This window comes from Boleophthalmus pectinirostris, unplaced genomic scaffold (genome assembly GCF_026225935.1).
Source record: "Boleophthalmus pectinirostris isolate CB_2022bp ecotype Guang Dong unplaced genomic scaffold, ASM2622593v1 HiC_scaffold_2081, whole genome shotgun sequence".
In the NCBI taxonomy this organism is placed as follows: domain Eukaryota; kingdom Metazoa; phylum Chordata; class Actinopteri; order Gobiiformes; family Gobiidae; genus Boleophthalmus; species Boleophthalmus pectinirostris.
Window position 1 is genome coordinate 1,717 of NW_026571172.1, and position 10,236 is coordinate 11,952.

Below are 10,236 nucleotides of genomic sequence, written 5' to 3' on the forward strand. Positions count from 1 at the left end.
AAAGTGAAGTGATTACAAGGTGATGACACAGTTTCGATAAACAGGAGGGAATGATGGATTCAACATTTATATTAATCTCACTGTGTATGTAATGGTAATGTAATCTTCACTTTTGTTATTCAATCATATTGTAATCAATGTATCAATATGTGCACTTAAACGATTCTGTTTCTGAGTATTGCAGATTTCATGTGTTTGCAGAAGGTCACGAAGTCCTATCAAATTCAATAACAGGAAACATCTTGGGCGACCATTGCTTGAGGAGGATAAAACTAAGGAGGATGAAATGAGGAGGGCAGACTGACCTTAACTCTGGCCTGAATACACTGTATTGAAGTGTTATTTTGTGTTTCCTGTAAGCAAAAAGGAACTACTCCTTTAATGTTTAATGTTTTGCATGTTCCCCCTCCCGTTCTGAGAGGAGTAGTTCCCATTGTAACTAGGGGTCCTAATATTGAATAAAAGGCGTGGAGAAACGAGAGAAGGCTTTAGAGAGTATTGAGAGAACAGCAAGTTACATGTAACTAGTTCTTCTCTCGGTACTCCCTCCACGCGTGTAAAAGATATTAATCTCTTGTCTTCTCTCTTATTGAATATTGAGTATAGGTAAAGGTGAACCTATCAGTCTTCCAAATCTGAAATGAGTCATATTAGATTGACTCTTCATTGTTTGTCATCATTTGAATAAGGTCTTGTACCCACCTTCAGCAGATGTCTGAGAAGCTCTTCTAAGGTCACAGCAGCATTTTTTAGAAATTCGTAGTGCCTTTTTATTTCACTCACTAGGATCACTTTCTCCTCCTGGAGCCGAGTGAGGAGCAGAATCTTGTCAAATGTTCTTTTCTTGTTGCCACATATTCCGTGGCCTAAGAAGCACAGAATAATTATTATAAACATAATGAACATGTTCACTGTATGCATGCACTGTACTTACATTCCCAGGGCCAGGAATAATGGTCCTCAGACAAGATAGAGTTTGCATCAGGCAGTTGGCTGTCATGCGTCTGATTATATTCTGAAAGAGCAATTTCCAGCTTCCTTTTTTCCTGAGCAATCTTTTGTCTTTGTTTAGCCCGACTCCTGTTTCCAGCTAGAAATTCCAGGACATCCATTTAGATGTTATGACAGATCAAATACAGCATAAACATTTAAAATATAATGTTTTAATAATGTGAATGACTATGGCCATGTCACCACTCTGTCCATACAGATAGTACTTGTGCTGCTTAATGCTGAGGTAAAGCTCTTCAATATTTTTCTCAATTTTGTTTGTCGTTGCCCCTTATAGATGTTAATGATAAAGACATTTTATTGGAACCAGATCAATACATTATTTGGGCTGCAATTCAACGTCTGCATTCTACCTGCACTCCACTGTTGGACATCAGAAACCCACTGGGCCATAGTGTCTTCAGTGAGACTTAACTCATGGGCCAGTTTGTTTAGGTCCTCAGAGGCGTCTGTTATCCTCTGCAATGTCTGCAACAAAGCAGAGTTTTTCAATTTGTTCAAATTAATAATCATAATCAATGTAATTTTGTACCTTCAGGAACCTTTTGGCCAAAGAGTAATGCAGCTTGTCTGCCTTCCTCTTATTCCACCCAATGGCATGGACCGTAAGCATGTCAGTACGCCCTTAAGAAAGCACATCGAAAGTTACTCAAATGGAACCACTCAAACATTCAAAAGGATATGTTTTTACCAGATTTGGTCATGTATTTGGTGCAGAGAGCAGCACGAGAGAGGTAGCTGTTAACTTGCTCCACTTCCTCTCCAATAGTGGCCCCAGCACCAGTCTGGTTACAGCCACCCCACTGCAACTGATAAAAGAAAGGACAATGACTTTGACAATAAAAATCATACATTGTTGTTCATGATTAATTAGAAGTACCTCACACTGCCATGAATGTGCTTTTGCATTACAGACAAAAAGGGGGCATGTCCATCAGCTCCCCCATCTCGGGACACTGCTGGGCTACTCTTTGCAAATATGGCCAGTATTTGCATATAATGTCCATGCAAAAAAACTTCACATTGAAATGTGAGAGTTCTTTCTGCAAGTAGAGGGGATAGGCAAATATTTCCCCTCTATACATATTTAGCCCTCGTAGGAGGAATCCATGGCGGCACACAGCAACCTCAACTCCTTCTTCATCAATCTTGGAAGAAGATTTTCTTGCTGTTTCTTTGGCAGCTGTGCACTGGCTGGACCCACACCTACCTTTGGCAAGATTCTGTTTAAAAAAATAAATAAAAAATTCACCATACAAAGCAGTTCTGCATTACAGAGCAAAATCTGAGTCAGCACTGTTGATGCCTTAACTGTAATTAAAAAAAGAATATTTGTGTATAGTTTTTGGATCATAACATACATGTCTTGTTGTCCCATGTACATGTTGCACAAATGATGCAACTTCTTCGTCTTTGGCCAGGAAGACGCCATCATAGAAACCACTTTTCCTGAAAAAAATTAAAATAGATGAAGTTATACAGCATGATACCTAATGTGTGGTGGTTACAATCATACTCACACGCACACAGGTTGGTTCTGGAATCGATATAACTTCCGGTTGCCATCAACTGCCACAGCCAGCATTGATGGCGTGCAGGCTGGGCATTTAAATAGGGGCACATCAAGAAATGTATCAATTATATATTGGGCATAGCTCCACTGTAAAAAAGCCCTCTGCAGAGCCTCTCCAGATACTTTACCACTCTGTTGCAAAAATAACACAAATCATACAATGAAATGATTATAATGAATAAAAAAGGTACATTAATGACTCACCCTCCCAAAAGACAAAGTTCTTTGATCCAGCAGCCCAACAAATGCCAAGCAAGACAATGCCGGTGCTGTTACTTTTAATTCTCCAAATGTGGCTAGTAGGTCCACTTCAAATACTGTGTCAGAATTGACAGTAGCTGGACAGTACCCGCCATCAATTAGAGTTTTTAGATCAACCGTCTGCGTTCTTCCACAAGAACACATCCAGTTGGGAAGATGCAAGTTGTATCTCCCTTATGAAATTACACATTTAAAAAAAAAAAAAAAAATTACTTAACATGACTATACTACATTACAAAATATGATATAAAATGTAAAAAAAGCTTACCATTCATTCCAACCAGAATAACAGGTTTCCCAGTGGTAATGGTGATGGTGCCGCTAGAGCAGCACACTGGAAGGCAGAGGGGCAAAAGACTATCTGGAAAAAAATTAATAAAAATGTATCTGTCATGGTATTCAAATGTTAATGCTAAAACAGAAAGGTGTATTTTAATGAATATTAACGATGTATCAGGCATTCATTAGATTAAAAATGGAAAAGCTGGAGAAAACTTGAGAGCAAAACATTAAAAGTACAATCACAAAAAGGAAAGGAAAGTAAAATAACTTTTAACCAAGCAAGTGTGTAATATTTGTATTTAAATTGCATTAATAATACATACCAGTTTCATATGTAGAAATGACTCCACAGTCGTCTACTGTGATAAATGTTGATGGTGGGAGTTGCCTCAGAAATCCATCCATCATTGAAGCCCTGTTGTGCAGAGGTACATGTCTGTGCCGAGCTACATCGCATGAGGCACAGAACAGAGGGGTTGGAAAACAGTCTCTGCATAAAACCACTGCGGCCCTCTGTCCACATTGTTGACAGGACCGATTTTTAGGTTGTTGTGCAGAAAGCAGATGGCTGACAATTTGGGGCCGCAATAGAGTCCACTGATGGGAGGTTTTAGTTTGGCGCCTCTGCCAGGTAGAGGACTCCTCTAACTGTTGGTCAGGCCCCAAGAGTTGCTGACGGACCTCTTGGATAAGAGCAGCTAAAAAGGCATAAAACAAAATGCACAGTTAGGCAAAAATACATCATTTAATGAGATATGACAGTTAAATGTGTACAACAATAATTAAGACCTCGATCATTCTCGTCTTCCATGGGAGGCTGGACTTCGCTACAGTCACAGGGCAAAGCAGGGCCACTGCATCTCATAACTGTTTTGAGTAATGGTAAATTGAAATGGAAATATTAAAATACAAATTAGCAACAACATTTTTAAAGAATCAATAGACTGAAATAAATGCCTTCAGGTGCTCCTTCTGGTGCACTTTCAGGTGTTCTTTCAGGTGCTCTACGCTGTCGTGTCTCCCCACTTCTGGACCTCTTGGACACACTTGGGCCGTCTATATTGTCTTCCCAGACAATCACTGGACATTTGTTCTTTTTCTGCATGAACACATAAATAGTTTACACAACTTCGGTGTAAGGCAATGCACTTTATAATGGCTACTTTCAGGTTACTACTTTTTAGAGCAAATTGTGTGTGAGAGTGTTAACACCAAATTTAACACACCTGCTTCACTTCTACACCTTTTAACACTAACAAATCACATGACACCAGGGAGGGAAAATGGCTAATTGAGCCCATTTTGGAACATTTCTACTCAGGGGTGGACTCACTTTTCTTGCCAGCAGTTTAGACATTAATGGCTGTGTTTTGAGTTATTTTGAGGGGACAGTAAATTTACACTGTTATATAAGCTGTACACAGACTAATTTACACTGTATCAAAATGTCATTTCTTCATTGTTGTCCCATGAAAAGATAGAATTAATTAAATATTGGCAGACATATGAGTGGTGTACTCACTTTTGTGAGAAAATTAGGTTGACAATTATTGTACTGTACTATTCTGTGAAGTTCAGAAGTAAAGTTATACTTACTGCAAAGTGTTCCAAAGCAAGGTCAGCTAGGAAAATTCTGTCATCGTCTTCTATATCCATTTTTCACCAACAATCACTTTAGTTAACTTGTATAATTAAGAAATTTGTAAGAAAAAAAAATAAAAAATCCCGATTTCAAGAGTCGAAGCTTCAAATCTCGCGGGATAATTTGGCGCACTGGCAAATTGTGAAGGAAGTTGTTAACAGTAGTTGTTAGAATTATATGATGGCCACAACATTAGACCATAATCCTGAAAGGTAGGTTTCTATAATAATAGACTATTATCACGCTTCCGGGTTTTGTGGGCGGGGTTTATCTACTTTGTGAACTTCCACTTCCGGCGCAACAACAACAATGGCTCAAACGATGTCTAGATGTCACTGCTCTTTTTAAATTATGAAATAATCAGCAGAATCAATGCATATTCTTTGTAAATACTTTGTAATTGCTTTATAATTGGCAAAAGAAGTTACTGGGACCAGTTAAAGCTCCACAGCAGGAGCAGGACAAATGTATCAGACACAAAAAGGAGGAAAAAAGTCCACTTCAAACAGGTGTTCTCGCTCTGTCTTTTTTATTTTCTCATAGCATCGTAAACATCACGGTGCTTTGAGAAAACAAAGCACCGAGAAATTCTGGTTAAAGCGGACTTTTTTTCTCCTTTACGTCCCAGCAAAAGAGACACTTGTATGCAGACGTTAGCTGACTGAAACTGAGAGGCGAACGTTCTTCCTCTCAGAACACAAATGACATGGGGGAATTTACTTAGCCTCATGTAAAAATGAATCCTCTTGCTTTTGTTGGGTATGTTGGGTAAACGCCTTATATCCATACACCAAACTGACGTCAGCATAAGCTAACCCTCCTGTTCTAAAGCACAGGCAACCCCCACCCCGACATACAGACACTCCAACAGACCAGCACTCTGTCATACCGTCATTTCAACAACCCTCCACCCCGACATGCCCCCATTCCAACACCGATGAACCAGGACTAAACCAGGACTAATCTTGAACGAGAGAGAGAAAAAGAGACAGAACCGCCTTCCTGTATTGGAGGGTATTTGTGGAGCTCTGTGTCATTAGAGCTCAGAGTTTTACTCACGCTGCTCTGTTGGCACGAGAGGAGCCACATACACCTGACCTCCTGCAGGTGAGAGCGCGTGGAGGTGCAGGTTAACCAGTGCGTAAAAGTCCACAACTTTAAGTGCGCACGAGGAGAATGAGCGCTGCAGCCGCCTCTTTATAAACTTTTATGAGTTTATAAACTTTTATGAGTTTATAAGGGACCGACGCATTTCTGTGTCCCTGTGTTTGCCGCTCTGTCCTCTATGACCAGGTATAATTCTAATCTTTTAGCCCTTATTCATGAAAATATCCAGATTCCTAAATCATTGATCTTTTTAGTGTCTCTATCTGACTGTGAGCCCGGCACCGGTTCACTGTCTCCACACACTGAGCTTCACAGCTGTTCTCCTGCGTCCTGGTCTTTGCCAACAGGTAATGAACGTCTCCTGCTCCTGTCCATTCACAAAAATGTCCAAACTGTCACACAATTCAGTTTTTCGTAGTTTCTCTGCTTGGTCGTATCATTGCGCCTTGAGCCAAATGCGCGTCACCGCTTCCACCTGCAGTGTCAGGTAACGCCCCGTCACCTCTTCATTCATAAAGTTCCAAATTCTTACACATCTGTCCCTTGTAGCCGCTGCTCGGCTGCACTCGCAGAACCAGGACCTTTACACACAGTGGTGAGTCTTCAACAAGAGGATTCTGCCACTTCGACCAAAGGATAAAGAAATGTCGGAGTGCAGGGACGTTTGATAAAAAATGGAAATGCCGCTACTCTGACAATCTATTGCCAGGTTAGCAATTTTGCTTAGCTAAATACCTTTTTGCCGTACATGAACTAAAGACGAGATGTTAGCCATTGACCTCGACTTTGGGCATGTGCTGGGACTGCGTTAAAAGTAGTTGTAGACAGATTAAATGTGTTGTTATATTAATTACTATGGGTTACTTATTAGTAACCCTTGAATTTTGGGAAGTTTGTCCACAAATTTGTGGATTTGTTTTGACTACCACTTTGAAACACATGTAACCGGGTGATTAGACTATGTTGTCCTGCTGTGTTGCGTCTGTGAGTGCGTCCACCTGTGCGTCGCTGCGCGTGGCTCCTGGCGTCACTGATTGCGTGAATAGAAAAGGCTGCGCACGCTGTGGTGTGGCAGTCGGGGCTTTCGGTAAATTTGCGGTAAATGCTCTTTTGTTGTATATCTGGGGTGGTGGTCGCTACTTGAAGCTCATTTATTTTTCCCTGTGTAACAGATTGCCACTGCTGCATTATTCTTGCTCTTTATTCTTTATCTTAGTGTTGGTTTTAGTTGAATATTGATTAACAGTAGCCGAGGTCTTGGAGGGAAGTGCAATATTTGGTCAGGGGGTCAGTGCAATGCAAGGTCAGGTCTTTGGGTTGGCACAAGTCACTTTCGCCCAAATAGGCCTCCTCAGCACGAGCACTTTCACCAGCTTTAATTTTATGCCCTTTATTGTAACGAAGTCTACCTCAGACACCTTGGCACACGCACTTTAAATATTATTACATTATCCAGGTTTACAGCGCACCAGCACTTTAACTTATTGTAAATGTAGGGTTCAACTAGTGTCTGGTTTTTGGTATTAATGTTTGGTTTGGATTATTAATTTGATTTGTTGTGTTTTAGTTTGGGGTGTTGTTGAGTCCTACATTTATGATAATTGAGGGGTGTATCAAGAAGGGAACCAGAAAATGAAATTTTTTTTTTTTAAATGTTTAGAAGATTAAATAAAGATGTGTAACTTTTATACCACATTGCCCTTGTCCTTTTTTATGCCAGAACGGATTCTGTGAGTAAATAAGGGTTCTCGGTCGCAACATTACAGCTATGTTGTACTTGCAGAAAAGGCATGATACTTTTTGCTTAAATTCCAGAATTGATTTTATTTGTTATTCCTTTATTCTTAACAGAGTCAGTATGACAAGAGGCTCAACCAAAACAGCATGTGTCAACTGCCAAACACAAATACATGTGGCTACCAAAAAATGCAAAATTTGCTTGGCAGTTCAACCCAAGAAAGTGAGGCTTAAAAAAAAAAAGAAAAACTTTGAAAAGAAAAAAAAAAGATTGGGTTATTAAAAAAAACAAAACAAAGGAATGGCAAGCCATGTCATTGATGAGGCATCAATAGTGGTAAGTATGTGTTTTGGTAATGATCTTTTTCAGAAGTACACTTTTAAATGATTGTTTTCTCAGGTGGAGAAACTCAATGCCCTGGGTTATAGGGCAGTTATATTGATGGACAAACAGGAAGCAAGTGGTGTGGAAAGCAACAATTATCCATCCCAGGTGGCACCTTTCTGAACAGGCGGATAAATGTCTTGACAGAATAAAAGCACTTTTTGAAGTCGTCATTGAAAGTAAGAACATTTTCTTCAAATTCTGTTCTGTTATTGTTGTTATTATTGTTAAATAAAATAAATACATTTTGTTGTTATTTTCTTAAGAATGGAGCACCAAAAGCATGTCTTGTAGCAGCGCAACAAGCACAGATGTGCCCCCTGTCCCCGACAGCACAACAGTGCCTCCTTCACCACCTGCCAGCAAAGCAGTGCCTCCATTACCAACCCGAAAAACCATGCGTCCTCCACCCACCAGCAAAACTAACATTACAGTGCTACCTCTTCCTTCCCCCACCAGCATGCCAGTGCCTCCTTCACTACCCGTGGGCAAAGCCACATCATCCACAGGCAAAACCATGCATCCTCAACCTTCCAACAAAGCCACTCCTCCATCACCAACTAGCAAGGCTATCCTTCCACCTCAGTCGTCTACCATGTCAGGTAAAACTACACTTAAATCTTTAAAACTGTACTTCATATCTTATTTTCCCAACATGTTCAATGAAAAAGACAAACCACAAATAAGTCACACCCCCAGTGCCATTTGAGTATTAAGTATATCAGTTACTATACTATTTGAAAGTATGTAGAAGTTACTGAATACTGTACAAATGCCAATCCACAGCTGTCTATAGTACTTTTGACACCAACAATCACACACAACAGCATGGCTTTTCCTGCTCTGATTGGCCAGAGTTCAGAGAATATGCAGATTGCAGTTTAGAGCCACTAAATTACATTTTAAATTTTACATTGAGCAAGGTTTGTATAAAGAGTGCACAAAAATACTAATTGTGTTAAAAAGTAACTCGTAGTTTGTACTTTGAGTAGTACTTTTCATGCATACTTTTTATTGTTCTTAACTGCAGTTTTTTCAGCAGTACTTGTACATTTAATTTTATTAGCTGAGTAACAATACTTTCACTCAACACTGTAATTTTTGCACAGCAAGGAAAAGGTCACATGTGCTCTGCTTTGACACAGAAAATAGCTTTTTATATGTTTTATATTTTATCAGGGACTTTACACCAACACATGAAAGCTACTGATAGTGTCACCTAATAGAATGTTATGGTTATGGATATTTAGTGTAGAAAAATACTAAAGGAATTGTTTTGCAGAAAATGTGACCAATATGTTGAGAAGGCAAATTGTCTCATGAATATGTCTGTTTTTTCTGCTCTGTTTTGTTTTTTGTAGCTTGTGATGAATGCCAGGAGAGAAAGACCACAGGCAGATTCTTAATGTCAAAAATATTAAAGAAAAGGGGTAAAAAGGTATATTTCACTCCAAACACTGAACACACAAATAACTACCCTATTGTTACGACAAAAGTTTAAATTATACATTTAAATTTTGACCTAAACCTCAGTTAGCAAAGGAAAAATTACATTCTGTTAACTGGACAAAAGTTTTTGTGTGGACTACGTTTTGCAGCTCATCCAAGCTGCTTCTTCAGTTCTAGTCAGAATGCTGCTGTACACTGCCTTATGTCTGCCTGAAGGGAGGTGCCAGCTACACTGAAACTCTGAAAGTAACACACCTCTTTGTTTGGGCTTCCTAAAGCGCTCTACCTGGAGCCAATGGCTGTGTCCCAATTCCAAGGGCTGCAGCCTCCGAAGGCTGCGAAGGCTGCAGCCCTTGAACTGGCCTCCGCGGACGCCAGGCCGTTGTGGAAATGGGACAGGTCTGGACCTCGGAGCCGCTCCCCCGTCGCCCAGCAACCGAGGGACGCTGCTAGAGCTAATGCTAATGCTAACACGCTCCGCGCAGATTACGCACACGGATCAGTAAAAAGACGCACAGGTCATCAAACTGTCGGATTTTGTGACCAAATTATTTTCATAATTCGCATCCAAATCTTATGGCCAAAACCGAAAATGTATGTTTAACTTTTGCAAAACAAAACGGCTATATTTAAGGGATACATTTTAAATAGACTAAATTATCTTAAAATAAAAAAAAAAACTGTGATGAGATATGCATTACTAAATATTATCATTATTAAGGATTTTTATATTGACCAGGGATTACATTTATACAGTCAGTTTGTAAAGAAAGAAAGAATCTCTCCTGA

General features: G+C 39.8%; 1 protein-coding gene and 1 pseudogene across 1 annotated transcript; one reads left to right on the forward strand and one right to left on the reverse strand.

Annotated features, from left to right (window-relative positions):
- Positions 1 to 618: 618 nt before the first annotated feature.
- Positions 619 to 2,775, reverse strand: LOC129410000 (uncharacterized; the record flags this gene model as incomplete). The annotated part of the gene is made up of 10 exons (XM_055156888.1): positions 2,532 to 2,775; positions 2,373 to 2,460; positions 1,892 to 2,234; positions 1,703 to 1,820; positions 1,544 to 1,635; positions 1,365 to 1,479; positions 1,195 to 1,281; positions 935 to 1,090; positions 703 to 866; positions 619 to 635 (listed from the first exon to the last, which is right to left on the reverse strand). Coding segments are annotated over exons 4-10 (644 nt in total), but the record flags the coding sequence as incomplete, so codon positions are not given.
- A 2,542-nt stretch (positions 2,776 to 5,317) lies between these two features.
- On the forward strand, positions 5,318 to 10,177 carry LOC129410001 (cyclin-dependent kinase 12-like; annotated as a pseudogene).
- The last annotated feature ends 59 nt before the right edge of the window (positions 10,178 to 10,236 follow it).